This window comes from Macrosteles quadrilineatus, unplaced genomic scaffold (assembly GCF_028750875.1).
Source record: "Macrosteles quadrilineatus isolate MER2022 unplaced genomic scaffold, UCM_ALF_1.0 Scaffold_1__1_contigs__length_201487025, whole genome shotgun sequence".
NCBI lineage: Eukaryota > Metazoa > Arthropoda > Insecta > Hemiptera > Cicadellidae > Macrosteles > Macrosteles quadrilineatus.
This window is the reverse complement of record NW_026542594.1, coordinates 87609851-87625699: the sequence shown is the minus strand read 5'-3', so window position 1 is coordinate 87625699 and position 15849 is coordinate 87609851. Positions and strand designations below refer to the sequence as shown.

Below are 15849 nucleotides of genomic sequence, written 5' to 3'. Positions count from 1 at the left end.
GCAATAAGGGAGGACTCAGTATGCAGTATGTATGCTGCATTATTCTATGTAGCTTTTATATTTGTTCAGTTATAAACTGTTCTTAAATAATCTGTTTTTTTTTACTTACTTTCACCTCAAAACACAAAAAAATGAACTGTCGCATATATGCAACGTTTAGTCTATTTCAAGAATACTATGATAATTTTCACTATTGTCTTCGCTGTAGACCGGTCGTCGCAAATATGCAACATTACAAAAGGCTATAAAAATAAAAAATACAAAAAAACAAGAAAAAATATATACAAACACGAATGTAGATTATTACAATGTAAATGATTACTGTTTTACAGGTTTTCACCCGTGGTCTGTGTGTACTGTTATCCAAGTGACAGCCGGTCTATGTGTAAGATTCAAATGTATACCTCGGTCTGTGGCAATGACCGCGACGTCGCATATATGCGACGCTCAGTAGCGAACGTGTTAAAGGATAAAGCCTCTTTTATGACTACATTTAAACTTAAAAATGAATAATGTATAGTATATTATACTTTCATAAATTTTAATTTATTAAAAAAATAGGTGGTATAATATTGTTGAATTGGAAATTTCAGTATTGTGGAGATGTTTCAAAAGAATAGAAGAAACGGCTAGAGATAGTCGAGTCTTGAATTTGGAAAGTTAGTACGATTTTTAAAAAGGTAAGGCAACTGAGAGTGTACATGGTGAACATCTAACTCAACAGTCTTACATGTGATTGGTCAGATTGGTGTTGATGAGTGTTAGTGGCTTCTTATGAGTCTAAGAGGCGGTTTGGGAGCTCGAGCCCAGCTAGTACGCGCCTAGTGTTAGACTTTAGTCCTAACTTTAGTCCCCGGACAAGAAACCAGGCTTGGGAGCTCGCACCTAAGTTGAAATGGTCGTAGATCAAGTATAGTCGCGCCTAAGTTGCAGCGCAGCTAGATGGACAGGGAATCGCGGGGAATTCAGGTTTTGACGTTGGCAACGGCCACTGCAGAGCACGTTACCGTTGACAACAACAAACGATGAACAATAATTGCAGATGGATACAATTTCATCTTGGTATATCAACGGTGGCTAATTAGTAGACTATGGTGTAAGTTTCTGCATTTTACCATTGCAAAAATGTAGTTTTGTAAGGTCGTTGATTTACATCTCAATGACGTCTATGTTTTATCTATGGTACTACACCTTATAAATACGTACAGAGACAAACATAGGCTTTTGAAAATCAATATGATTTCTTTCAGAGATCAAAACCATTAGGTAATCATTTTATTTAACAAAGATTACCTAGTGTGTGGAACGGTAACATCTGAAACTCGGTTTAATGCAATAAAAAGCTTCAAAATTAAACAGCAATTGCCCTGTATAATATATGGGTATTGACGGAAATAAAAAATAAAAAGTATTTTAAGTAATTGCGGAGGTTATGATTGTGTGAAGCAAAGGTATATCTTTTAATACTTACAAAAAAATTGTTGTCAATTTAAAAAAAAATTTAAAATGACACTCTTTTATCTAATTTTCCTATAGGGAAGTAGCTATTACCGTAGGTAGCACTTAGTTCCGGCACCGATATACTTTTCCATTTTGATGTCCCTAGAGGCCAAAAACACTATTCGTTTAAATATTTATATATGTATAGCCAATATATTATATATACTGATTTGATAAAATTTTGCATTAAAGTGTAAGGTGCGATAAACCTTAATAAGTTCGTGAACCAGCATGATCAGACCATGGGAACCCAGGGTTTTATGGGATAAAAATAGTTTTTTTTCTCAATTTTAACCCCTAAAACATAAATCCTTATCTTTAAAATATTTTAAAGAGTATAAAAAACAAATTAGTATCTTAAAATGTTTTGTACGGTTATTGGCTACAGAGATTATTCAAAAAATCGTAAATTTAAAATTCCCATGTGATTAAGTGATTCTCGTGGAGAATAAGTTAACTGTTGTAGTTTGGTCGTTTATGGATATACGAGTATTTTGATGAAACCTGACAAATTTATTTATTTTATATAAAGCTGTTAATATTTCGGTAAAAAACACAATTTATTGCCCTCCCTGTAGCAGCATACCTACATGTAGGTAGTTTTAGTTACTTGTTAAACCTAAAGCTATTTAAATAAATTGCATTGAAAGTCCTATTAGGTTATTGAATATTCGCTTAGTCAGTAGGTTTTCTGTGGTGGGTATGATTGATCGCATACTGTATATACTTTCTTATACTCCAAATAATCTAAGTACTCCATTTTGATGTAACTAGCACTTGGTCAATGACACTGAACTGAGCTCAATCACAACGCAATAAAAATTTAACGATTATGACTGTGAGCTATTTGCAGTTTTTTTATGTTTTGTTTATTATCTCTTCACTCTTTCGTAGGGGGTGAGTGGGGGGGTTTGTATGCGGTCGCTAATTTTTTCTTAGCTAATATAATATTTATTATTAAGGTACGGGTGCTTATAACCAAACTCTCAGTTGAAATAAATTCTATTTAGGGTCCACTTTTTATTGCAGTTAACAGTAAAAACAAAAAACAAATAAAATTTCGTTAAATTTAGCTTTCTGCAAGATGTTTTTTAATTTTGAACAACAGAAACCTAAAAAAAAACTTTTATCAAATATACTTTGAGAGTAATGAAATTGTTCGGAATTTAATAACGAATTCCATTATAACATTCTTTTTGTTAATATGTAAACAATTAACTTGCTAATGAGGTAATACCGGCATGATGTCGACTTAGACCTGCCCCCTGGCACGACTTAAGTTGGGGACTAAACTCACTAATTGTTATGACGAAAATATATTACTTAGTCCCGAAATTGGTCTCCCAAACCCACCGAGACTATCTCTTAGGCTGGCGCCTAAGTCTACTTGACTCCCAAACCAACAATATTTAGGCACGAGATTATCCCTGCACAAGTTAGGCGCGCGCCTAACTGATCCCTATAGTCGCGGACTAGCGCTAATACCGAGCTCCCAAACCGCCTCTAAGTGTTCAAAAAATTAAATGTGCCTAAAAGCTTTATTTGAGTACACTGTAATGATAATGATAATGATAATGTTAATCCTTATATATAATACGTGAAGGCGATTTCTTGAAAACACTACTCCTCCGTTAATAATGGACGGATTTTTACAAACGACGTGTCAAAATAAAGTATTTTTTGTGTAGACGCCCCCTTTCACCAATTCATGTAATAAAAATCCTCGGGCTTTGCCCCACAGGCCATCAAAGTTGGATTTTCTCCCATAAGATTAACATGGGGGAATTTAAATATTTAATTGGAAACTTTGTCCCCACTAATTTGAGAGAATGGCTGGGCGTAGAAACTTGGTAGAGGTGTCCAAAGAAAGGTCTTGGTCTGTAGATGAGATATCAAAAGAAAAACTAAGCAAAATCCCTTAGGGCTCTGCCCCAGAAGCCTTTAAAGATCCCTCCACAGAGTTGTTTACATTTTGGCCATGTGAATAATACTTTTTAATAAAACAGCTGTTCATTTTTAAATTGTATTTCAAACCACACATATTTATTGGGTTACTGAATTGTACCAAATAAGTATTTGCAATGTTATTTTATGATTTTAAAATTAATTTTCCTCTTTATCATGTCATGTTTTGCAATATAACGTTCTATTACGAAATCAGTGGAAAATCCTTTGATAACAGAAATTCTTAAATTATTTCTTATTGAACTATCTTATATCTATTGTACGGGTTGGTGTCTGCCTTTTTCACCACTTTTGCCTAAATTTTATCATATTATTCTACACATATCAAATATTCATGTAGAAATATCTGCTCTTATCGTGTCTAATAAAATCCAAACATAGAAACATTGCCTAAAATGGTACCCATCTTGACAAATTATTTGCACCTGCCTATATTACGGACTTTGGCGCACTGGGTTGGTAACATTATTGAAAATAACACGACATTTTGGCTGTAAAATATGGTACAAAGAGAAAATACTATTTTAGCAGCTACTGTCATGACAGAAAGGTCATATTCCTTTTAAACTAGACCTCATAATCCTTTATAAGATACGTTGATTTACAATATGTAAACGTCAATATATACGCAACAGCCAATTTACAGTATTTTTTCTTTTTGGAAATGTCCCATTGCTATGTCATTTGCATTATTTGTTGCCAATGAAGCCGCAAGACCATATAAACTAGGAGGTCCCTAACAGTTTAAGAATAAAAGCCAACTTCACTTCAAGTATTCCACTACACCTATCATTCCGTAGAGAGATTATATTGACAACTTTATGTTATTGATAAGGCTGAGACAACTAACTGACATCCCCCATGTCAAGGAATTCCAGCTTTAACAGTAACCCCACAATAAATTTCTCATAACTATGCTAGAGGGTTCATTCATTGGCACAGAAGTACGATATGAACTGACGCGACGTGACGAAGGAAAAATGAAACTTAGGTACACTGTAACGGACATACCTCCCTTTGAAGTTAGAACATTTCTTCCCAAAAAATATTTTCATTTCAAATAAAATCATATTACACTGATGAAATCACAGAAGTGTTTAACTACAAAAGACCCACCAATACGATTTTAATACTATTTAAAGGTTCTTCCAAAGGAAGAGATATCATATAACATACTAATAATAACTCCGATGAGTCAAATGACGTACGGTATGGGAAATATTTTAATAATTGAATGATCAACCAAATTTGGCAACTAACGCAATTAAAATCATTATTGTTTTCACACTTACTACCCTTTAAACAATGCTAAATGCTCAAAATATGTATATTTCACCCAATTTATCGCAGTTAGATGAATTAACGTAACCCTTGAAAGTAACCGTCGATTTCGACGGGTTTCCCCTAGTATCACTTTATTGCCATAAAACATTTCACATTTCCAGCAAAGATGGTGAAACAGATGACATTGTTGTTTCTTAGCTAACAAAAATTAAAATTAAAACTAAGGATTAAAATTAAACTTGTCACTTTTTTAAAAACAGTCATTTAAATACTCATCTATTTTATAATATTTCTTTTTTATAAGGAATGTTTTTAATTCTTTCTTAAACTTTACAATGCTATTGATATTTTTTAAATGAGCAGGTAGACCGTTGTAAAGCCTCAGACTCATATAGTACGGCGATCTTTCATACAGGCATAGCCGATGTCTTGGATACTGCAAATTTTTTTGTTGAAAGTTTTGGGTATTGATGAATAAATTGATTGTTTATAAATAATTGTGCATTGCTCTTGAAGTATACCAGAAGTGAAGGCATTGTTAACATTCCATATGTTTCAAAAAGCGGTTAGTGTACAGTGTACAACCTCTTCTGTAAAAATAGCACTGGTGTCGACATAAAGAAAAAAAAAAACATACGGGAAACCCTGGCCAGAGCAATTAGAATGAAGTTTCATTTAAGGAAGTTTCATATTGCTGTTCATTCCTGTACAGTCCTGTTGACTGTGGCAACTTGTGCCACTTCTCTTTAAGTTCTTGCTTACTGGGAGCATATACTTCTTGTCGGCTGCGGATATCACATTTTAACTTTTATATTTATGTTTTCAAATAATTTGTTGCCATATATTTGTAGATTACTTTATAATTAAAATACAATGGACCTACCTAGAATCTTTGGCGTAGTACTTATATGGGACTATTCCTTTTTCTACATCTATAAAACATACACTATTTCCACCGCAAGTTGCTACTATAGATGTAGTTTTCCTTCTATCATTGCAATCTGGCTGAAAAGCACACTGCCACACCTAAGACAAACAAAAAGACAAAGAAATGTTTAATAAAATATGAAACATTTATCCACAGTAACCATGCTATTAGGGACGAACATTTTAATCTGTACATTGTTATATAGGCATAAGTAGGAAAATTTCAAGACGTATTGCACTTTGTAGCCCTGGAACTGGTAACGAAATATTTAGAAATAGGTTCACGAGCTCATAATTCCATAGTCTGTGGTTTTTCGATAATCGTGGACTATGATGTAGGTAACTGACAGCTGAAAAGTGGCTTCAAGAGACAGAGCGAAAATTGTCGAAGTGGCACTGACATTTCTGGAAGAGTATTACAATAGTGGAAACGTTATTGACATTATCATAACTGGTGACGAGACTTGGATGAAGTATGGTAACTGTGAAACAAAACAGCAATCAGTGGAATGGGCTCACATATTTTTATTTCCTTTTTTTCCCTCTATTTTGTCAAAATTGTGGGTCACATACATTTCCTGAGAAACCGATGCAGATGCTAGCAGCAAGAAAAATCATAGCTGTGTTTTGGGACGCTCAGGTAGTGGTTTTCGTATATATTTTTTGAACCTAGACAAACAATCGACTCAGAGAGGTATTGCGAAACACTTAGAAAATTAAGACGTGCAATCCATAACAAGTGTTGTGGAATCTTAATGAAAGAAGTTTTTGATTTTCACGACAAAACACTACGTCTACACATGGCCAATTGCACTCAAGCGCTCTTGATGGTTTTGGATGGCAAATTTTAAATTATCTGGATTTGGCACCAAGCAAAAAATATCATCTGTTTCCAGAGATGAAGACGTGGCTTGCTATGCTACGCTTTGACACTGACGCTGAACTCCATGCTGGTGTCAGCCAGTGGTTGAATCGCGGCGGCAGATTTCTACAAATAGGGCATTTAAAAATGAAAAGCTCCTACCACGCTATGATAAATTCCTTAGCCTAATTTAAATGGTAATTATGTAGAACAATATTGTATTAGAGTTTCCCTTCAAAATGTATAGGGTAATAAAAATTGTTGTTTTTTTTTAAATAGGCCTAGTTATCTGAAAAAGTTAAAACTAAAACTTTTAAGACTTAGATGGTAGTAACATGCAAATTTAGGCACATCCAGGGTTAGGCCTAATATTTTGAATTATGATGTGCTAAAAAATTTTTGAAACACCTGTTTACATATAGATTTAAAATGGTAGCCTACAGGAATCGTTAGCCGATTGTTTACTGTCAAATCATTTACTGACTGTACTGTATGGAAACAAAACTCTAAAAAAACAAACTCAAACTGATTTAAGTTAAATGGAAATCAACTTACAACTGAGTTTCGGCTGATTATTTTTATTTTTTTTTTAGAATGACAAATCTAGGATAGCCTACAGTAAATACCATGACAGAAGAAATTTTACTCACTTGTGTTTGAACATCTGAACTATCATTCTTCTTAGAGTGACACCTGAGAAAATGTTTTGGGTCATAGTCAATAATTGATTTCTTGGTGGTATCTTGGTCTGATTCATTCACTTGGTCTTGGGTAATGGTCCCCATTCTGAAATTTAAAAATAAAAAATATATATAAAATAATAGCTAAGCAAAGGCAGATTTATGTGTAACAAATATAAGATTTTCAGGTCTTAACTGGATACAAACAGTAAAATTCATAATAATTAATCTTAGGCCCATGATTAAATAATTTATAAATAAAAAACTTTTAAAAAATACCACGTTTTTAAACACACTAAAAAGTAGAAAATAATAAATATGGAGAGAATAAATACTTGTAAGATTTCAAACAAAAAACTTGGAGCGCATGCAATAGCTAATTTTCTTCACCTATTGAATTATTTAGCTATTTTTAACCTCAACTAGGCTCATTTCATTCACCGCGTCACACCGCAGCGGTCACTGACCGATGCACAAATGTGTCATGCAGCAAGCCGCTGTGGACCGCTGTCATGCGGAGGGTGTAACAGTGCTTCGAACCACATTGCCAACCAGATTACAGTAAAAAAGTGCCATAGGAGTTGGAAAGTGCATCATATAAATCAAGTTTGACATGTAGATGGTGCTTTAAAGGCTAGTACTCACTAGGACACCCGGTCGCTTATCAACCGGCGACCTGGTTGACGAGTGACTAAGTTGATGATTGAACGTTTTATTGCTGGGTGGTACACACTAGGATACCTAGCACTTTCAACCAAGCTGGAAATCAATCAAAATTTGGTGGGGATAGACAATTTGTTTTGTTCTGGTTCACGCTTAAGCCTATCAAAGTGTGAACCTCAATGACAACACCATGCCCCCGACGGAGAGGAAGTAGCTGCCGAAGTTTTGATTATATTAAAAACTGTGGGAAGTAGAGAAGAAGAAAGAAATTGTTTAGAAGATTTTGGGTTAAAGGGTGGCTTTAAAGTAGAAATAGTTACAGCCAGCCACATCGGCACTCCTACGAGCTTTTCGACTTAAAATCCTCAAGATTTTAAGAACTATTTACTTATGTCAGATGACAGTTTCCGTCATACTAAGCAACCAGTGACACCCTGTGACACCTCACATAGAAAAAAAGGACGTCAGATTGAGATTTTAGCATGGTTTTGTTTCGTCAGTTCATTTTTCGTTGTACTGCGCATGGGCTAGCCGTCTTTAGTTGATCAACTTGGTCGCTAAAGCGTACACACTCTAGTTTTTTGAGAAATCTGATTGCCTGGCGATAAAATGGTTGATCGGAAACCCCCAGGTTTTCGATACATGTCCGAAAACCAAAAAGTTGCCTGGCAACCTACAAATCGCTGTCAACCAAATTGACAGACACGTACACACACGGCGATATTTGTGCAATTTGGTCGCTCGTCAACCAGATCGCCGGTTGATAAGCGACCGGGTGTCCTAGTGAGTACTAGCCTTTAGAAACCTCTATGGAAAGTTATGAGAAGACTGTGACAAGCTTTTATAAAATTATTTTCTAATGTCGGTGCCCCCATTTGATGAACTTGCTTTGAATTTTCTACACACCATGACTACAAGACCTGAAATACTCGAAGGATACGAAATCATACTGTCTGGTAAACCAGAGAGCTTCTGCTAGGTACGACACGACCAAACAACTACAATGCGCACAGCTGAATAACAAGACCACGTAGCCTATAGTGACACTTAAGGTGACATGGGTTGGCAGCAATGCAAGAGTGACGGCAGGCTGCCGTCAGTGGCGTAGCCAGGATTTCAGTTCGGGGGGTTTGGGGGTATGGAATACCCCCCAATCCAAAGGGGGGTCCAGGGTGATTTAAGGCCAAATAAGCAATAAGTTCTATCTCGCAAATCACTCAACTATTTTAACATACTTTTATATACAGCATCTTTTTATTCTATCGGCCTACACATTTTTTTTTGTTTTAATGCATATTAACTTTTATAGGCCTACATACAATTTTCTATTTTCAATTAGCCTACGTATTAACACCAATCCAACTTATCTGTTCTTAAATTTTGAACCCTTTTTAAACATTTGGAATATTTTGTTCACTATTAAAACATATTAGCCCTTTAAAAAAAGGTGTTTTCCTGTTTTTATATCATTTCCATTTAAACATTTACAAATAGAAGAAAGTCAAATTAATAATTTAAAGGAAGGTGTATAGCACGCTTTTAACCATTGGCATTGCATAGCATGTTATTTTGCTTCAGGAAATACTAAGGAAAATTAATAAATGCTAATTAATTAAATCCAAATTTATTAAACCAAGAAAGGGTTTGAATACTTTGCAGGTGATTACATGTTTACAACAAAAGTTTTCGCTTTGTTTTCTTAGCCATTTCATCAAGGACTTGGTCAGTCAGAGAACTGCACTGGGTAGTGTAGACATCAGAGCTAGTCTGTTGAGACGTTCACTTTCCATTGAGTTTCGTAGGTAGGTTTTGATCCTTTTAAGGCTAGAAAAGGACCTCTCTACTTCACAAGTTGAAACTGGCAGTATCACTAACACTTGTAGCAAATAGTTTATTTGAGTAAAGAAGTTTGCATCACATGCATCCAACGCTGCCATGAAGCTTTGGGGAATTTGTCTTTCGGGGTAGTAGACCATTCATGGCACCATAACAAATATTCACTTTCAAGAGCATTTTGTGAAGCCTTTTCATTGTAAAACAATTCCAGGGATTTCAGTTTTTTTACCTCAGCTGGGTTGGCGTGCTTCGGTAACAAAATGTCGAAAGCTTCTAGAACACTTCTGTTTTTGGAAAATCTGTCTTGAAGTCCCTGAATCAAAGCATCTAGACAGGGATGAAATGCTGTTCTGCGATAATATTCTTCTGGTAATATCTCTTTTAGTTCGTTTAGGCGCTTGTCGAGGAACTCCAATTGTTGTACTAAAAACCTCTTGCATCGTATATTCAGCTTTTTTAAACAGATCAGAGAACTCTTTGAAAATGTGACTCCCAGGCTCATTTTCCTTCTCTTTACCCTTGCGTATGTCTTTAAAAAGGGAAAGTATATTGTCTGCATATCTTAGAGCTGATGACAGTTCAATATCAATCTTTTGGAGATATCTAGCTAGTGGGAGAGTTTTATCAAAGACAAACTCGCAAACATAGAGTCCCACGACAAATCCACCCTTTTCTATCGCAGAAAGAAGAGTTGACGCAGTAGAAGACACAGTTCGTCCACTTGAAGACAACTCTTCCAAACTCTCAACAATTGCCGGGAAAAGTTCAATGAAGTCAGTAACTGCAATTTGACGTTCAATGAATCGTGTTTGACATAAACCTGTCAGACGAGTTTTCTTGGATGCAGGTAGCAGACTTGATGTTTTTTCTTTGAGCAAATCATTAGCTTGAGCGCTGTTTGTGAAGAGATTTGTTATTTCTCCAACTACACCTAAGCAGTTTCTTATGACAGGCGCGTTTGTGGATTGACTTAGGATAGGACCAGATTTAATCTGTGTGACGCACAGTGAACGTAGATAGCCTTAGGGTATAGTTCTTAGATTCTTTCATGTACACCACTAATGTGTCCACTAAAGGTTGAACAACCATCATACCCTTGGCCAACCATTTTTTCCCATATTCACAGTCTCAGTCACGGCTTTGAACGAAATGTCCCGAGCTCTCTCGCACGACCGAATTCTTATGTCTGCCTTCTACAGTATTTCTAGTATTTAGTTTCTAGTCCGGTGCGTCATTACCAATTAAGAAACAATGGAAAACATCTAGTATTTTACCATCGTTTTATTTTAACATCGTTGAAAGGTATTATGTGGACGCCAGACTATAGGCCTACTATTAAAGCAGCTGAGTTGATTGTTGGTATTGCAATTACAAACAGTATAACACAAGTTTATGTTTCTCGAAATGTTTAATACAAAAAATAAAATTTATTTCTTACATTTCGGGGGGGGGGGGGGGGGAAGGGGTTCCCGACCCCCCGGACCCCCCCTCTACCTACGCCACTGGCTGCGTATTGTGATGGAAAATGTCCGCAATAAACCTTAGAACAACATCTTGAGAATATTTAAATGTTAATTGGGTAAAAATGGAAATTCAACTTTCCTTATGGAGATTTAACAAGGGGCTAATTATCTAGGCCTATATATTAATAGACAAGCATGTTTATTGAAAACCTTTTTTTCAGCTCCTGTGCATTGCAGGGGAAATCTACGCATAGGCATGCTGTAGGAAAAATATTTTCCTGTAGATGTGCAGAATCCCTTTTTAAATTAAAATAAGCTCAGAAATAATCACAAAAAATTAATTTAAAACTTTAAAGACAAATTTTATTAAGTTATTTGTCTAACTTTAACTAGGTAGGTAAGTAACATATATCTGAAGTGATCAAATAAGCCTATTATTCAGTTTTAAAATCCTAGACTACTAAGTTAGACAGGTGATATGTTTCTAGCTCTTTTAGAAACAGGTTGTAAGTTAAACTTAGGCCTGATCTAAGTATACTAATTAGATTAAGTAATTAATACGCCGACTAACCACCCGGTACTTTTTGAAAGTTAGTTGACCAAGGTGCGAATTCAGTATTTAAGACAAAAAATGAGAAGAGACGAGTCGACGATTCCATGGCCATGTCACCTATAGCATAGCGATATGTGGACACGCAATATATTCTAGCTCTCAGGACATATTCCTCCTACAGAAGAAGGCCGTAAGAATTGTAACATCCTCAGACAACAATGAACACTGCAGGCCTCTCTTCATGGAGTTAGGAATGCTAACAGTGCACAGTCAAGATGTCCTAAGCAGTACTCCTTAAAGACAACCTCCACCGTTTTGTAATGAGGGTACGCCAGCATAGCTATAACACTCGCAAGGCAGAAGAGCTGGATCTTCCACGGTGTTGTAAGAGCTACTCTCTTAAAAGCTAACCCTAGCTCAACAATAAAATCTTTAATATGCTGCCAAAAAGAGTAAGAGAGCTGAATAGTGTGAAGTTCAGGGCGGGCAGTACTGCACGGTCATCTGGTTACTAGACCCCTCTACTTATTAGAGGAATTTAAAGGAAGCGTCACTGAAAGTCAGCAGTAGGTTAGGACAGGATATCAAAATCGCCATGGCCCAATCTTCTTGAAAGAAGAATGTAAATATTAGTTTTAAACATGTAAATAGTTATGTTAGTGTGCCTCTGACGCAATCTATCCCACATCGTTAATAAAGGATTAAGGACACGTTTCAAGTAGGGCCTTAGTGTTGAGTGACCGAGTTAGCCTAGCTTGCTTTGTTAGGTATAACAAATAAGATCAGCTGTCTCTTTAGCCACGTCCAGTTTACTTATTAAGATAAAAAGCCTAATGATCGAGGACAGCTGGGTTCAGTTTTGGACCATTAAAAAGTGACTTTACTCAGGATAGAGTTGCCAATGTTCTGATTAGGCCAATATTTAATTAAAAATTAGCCAACAAACCATATCCCACAACACTTCATGAAAAGGTTAATAGCCTACCACCAAGAAGAAATCCGTCTTTAAGACGGGCAGACTCTTAAGACACAGATTATAGCTAAGTACCTGACTTTTTAATAACCAAAAATGTTTAATATAGGCCTAGCCTAACTTATTTATTTAATATATTAAATTTAACCCTTTCAGTGCTATTTAAGCAACGATATATCATTGTGTGTCTTTTATGGAACGATATATCGTTGTTCGCATTTCATCCAGAAAGTGCCAAACGACAATATCTCATGCCCGTGCGACTTTCGACCGTGTGAGTTTAAATGAGCATATCTGTTGACTCGGTTGTTGTTTCAAAACAGCGATGGTTTCTTTCGATTTCTCATACGATCGAGGCCCAATAAGTTGTATTGTTCCCTAGCACTTTTGAGATATAAAATTTTATTTTTACCAATATTTACTCACACACTAGACTTTGCCCTTGTGGCAAGCCTAGGCCTAGCACTTTTCGGACGAATTAAGTAGGCCTAACTTTTAAATAACTCAATAGCATTTATTGGAAAATGACAATAAATTCTAGCATCAAAAGGGTTAAAAAATTAAGGTATGACATTATGTTATGGGGCCTAGCTTGGCTAATTAATTTAGGGTTAGTTTAAGCAGGTCAGTTCTAGGTTTAAGTTATCATGTTAAGTTAGGATATAACTATAGGCCTAGAAATGTATGTCTTAGTTTTAATTTATACTTCTAGAGTTTAACCATTATAGAACTATGCTGACATAACTTAAGTCTATGTTACTGTTAAGTTACATTAAGTTAGATTAGAACATAAAGTGTCAAGAGCCAAAAATGATGTTGATGAACCAAACAAAATAAAGGCAAAGGCCTAAGTTTAGTCTGAGCCCATTACAAGTTGAATAAAAATCATCCCCATTTTTAGGCAATTTAATATGAAAAAAACTGTTTTTAGTTAGGAAAGGTTTAAGTTTAAGCATGTGACATGAAAAGGTTAATATACAAATGCGTGAATCATACTGTTATTTTCATGGGACAAGCTATCATTTTTTATCAATCATTTGCATTCAAATTAATTCTTACTTTTCGAGTGTGGACTGCAATTGTGGAGAACTGGAGAAGCTTTTCTGCAAACCGGCAAACTGACCAAACTGCAAAGCAAAATAACTAGAACTAGGCTAGGTCTCTTGATTAAAACTTAAAAACTAAATGCAAATTATTGCAAAATGCTTAATAAACAAATTATTTTATTTTACTTCGGTCGGTTCGGTCAGCTAAAATCGCGGGAAAGCAAAGTTCCAGGGTTGGTTAAAGAGAGTAATAAATAAGACTCTGACCCAGACTCTAACCTCTCGAGACCGAGACCCTCTGGAACCATTGATTATATATCTTTATTATTGTAAAGAGAAGAGGGCCAAGAACTGATATTTTTTAGGCATGCCCCGCGTGATTGTTCCATTGGTCCCGTGGCCTTCGAAGTGGTAACGTCACAAGTGGTGTTGTAACAGCAGTTTTGTTTGGAAGCATCTAATGATATTTGTGTATTTACGAAAGCTTGGTTACTGGACTATGAAAATGTTGACTCCGCTTAAAATGTACAGACAAGGCCAACTAGAAAAACCAGAAAGTTTTTTCTAGTGGGGCCTTAGTACAGATCTAGATTTTTAATTCATATTGTTTCGGTTTTCAATTCTGTATGTTTTATTTTCAATATTTTAATAAATTTATGTTCATAAATAAATTAAAATCAATAAAGTGTGAATTAATAAGCTGATGTCACCTGTCTGCCATGTTATCTTATGGAACGTCTGTCACTAAACAACACCACTTGCGACGTTGCAAATTCTACCAGGCCGCGGCCTGTAGTTAAAGGTGGCCCAGGTGGCCGTGGCTCATAGCAGGACGCAGAGACACAAATCGGTAAACAGAAAAGGTCTGAATAAAGATAAAATATTTCAATAAAAAAATAAATAAGTAAATAAACAAGAGAAACGTGAGCTTAGGTCCAAAACATGAATCCTTTTCAGCCTGTATAAACTGGTACTGTTGTCCAATTAGTCCAGTGCAATTAGACAAAAAATGACCTTGACCCGGACAAAATTGATAACAGGCTGAAAATTGGTGGAAACGTTCAGAACAATGTCCTGAGTGGCCCACACAAAGTCCCAAGAAATCCCAGTTGGGGAACGGCCGCCATCTTGAAAAAACTGCCGCCATCTTGGAAATTTAGATTTTTTGCTGTATCTTTTGAAGTAATAGTCCGAAAGGCATTATTTATGTCTCAAATTAAGCGTTTTCAACTCATGTATGAGGGTAGTATATAATTAAAGAGTTTAATACGTTTTAAGCATAAACATTATTTATATTAACCTAAAAATATATCTATAAAAATGATACAAATTTACAAAATATTTACAAAATGAAGCTTTTTTTCTGTTGTTCTTAATTGACTTGTTAAAGCCATTAATCCTTTTGACATTTCTTGCAATTCACTATGGAATTGGTTAAATAAGGGGTGAATAAAAAGTCAAGACCCCCCCTCCTCTAATATTTTTCTAAGTAAATATACAGAAATATCCTTTTGGTGGTGTTGCAATCTTAGTAGGAAGTTTCATTTGATGATTTTGAGTGTCCCCCAAAAAGAGGGAATTTTAAAGTTAACTCAAATATTTTAAAGTAAATCCTATTCAAGTGACACATTATCTTGAAGTGTTTACAAAAACTTAAAGAATGGTGAAAACCAGTGTTCGCTATATCTTCTCTATCCAAAATGGTAGCCCATCAAAAGTTTAATGACGATATTGTTACATTAATTTTCTTGTGTAGTAAAAAGTAACTCCCCCCCCCCTCTAATTTGTTCCTAAGTAAATATTACAGAGTAATCCTTTTGGTGGTGATGCAACCTTAGCAGGAAGTTTCATTTTATGATTTTAAAATCTTTGAGTATTCTCCTCTGTCCAAAATGGTAGCCAATATTACAATTACGAACCAATATTACCATTGATTTTCCATAACGTTTGACGGGCTACCCTTTTTGATAAAGATGAAATAGCAAACTCTGGTTTTCACCATTCATAAAGTTTTTGTAAACACATTAAAATGAGATGTCACTTGAAGGGGGTTTACGTTTAAAATTTTTGAGTTGCCCCCAAAATCCCCCCTTTTTG

General features: G+C 35.4%; 1 protein-coding gene across 1 annotated transcript in view; it reads right to left on the bottom strand.

Annotated features, from left to right (window-relative positions):
- LOC128983687 (leucine-rich repeat and WD repeat-containing protein 1-like) overlaps window positions 1-14091 on the bottom strand; it is a 41100-nt gene extending 27009 nt beyond the window's left edge. Inside the window, exons 1-3 of the mRNA XM_054403126.1 lie at window positions 13766-14091; window positions 7189-7324; window positions 5633-5775 (exon numbers count right to left, since the gene is read on the bottom strand). Coding sequence (XP_054259101.1) covers window positions 5633-5775; window positions 7189-7323 — 278 coding nt within the window. The 5' untranslated portion in view covers window position 7324; window positions 13766-14091. The remainder of the gene's footprint in view (window positions 1-5632; window positions 5776-7188; window positions 7325-13765) is intronic.
- Between the last annotated feature and the right edge of the window lie 1758 nt (window positions 14092-15849).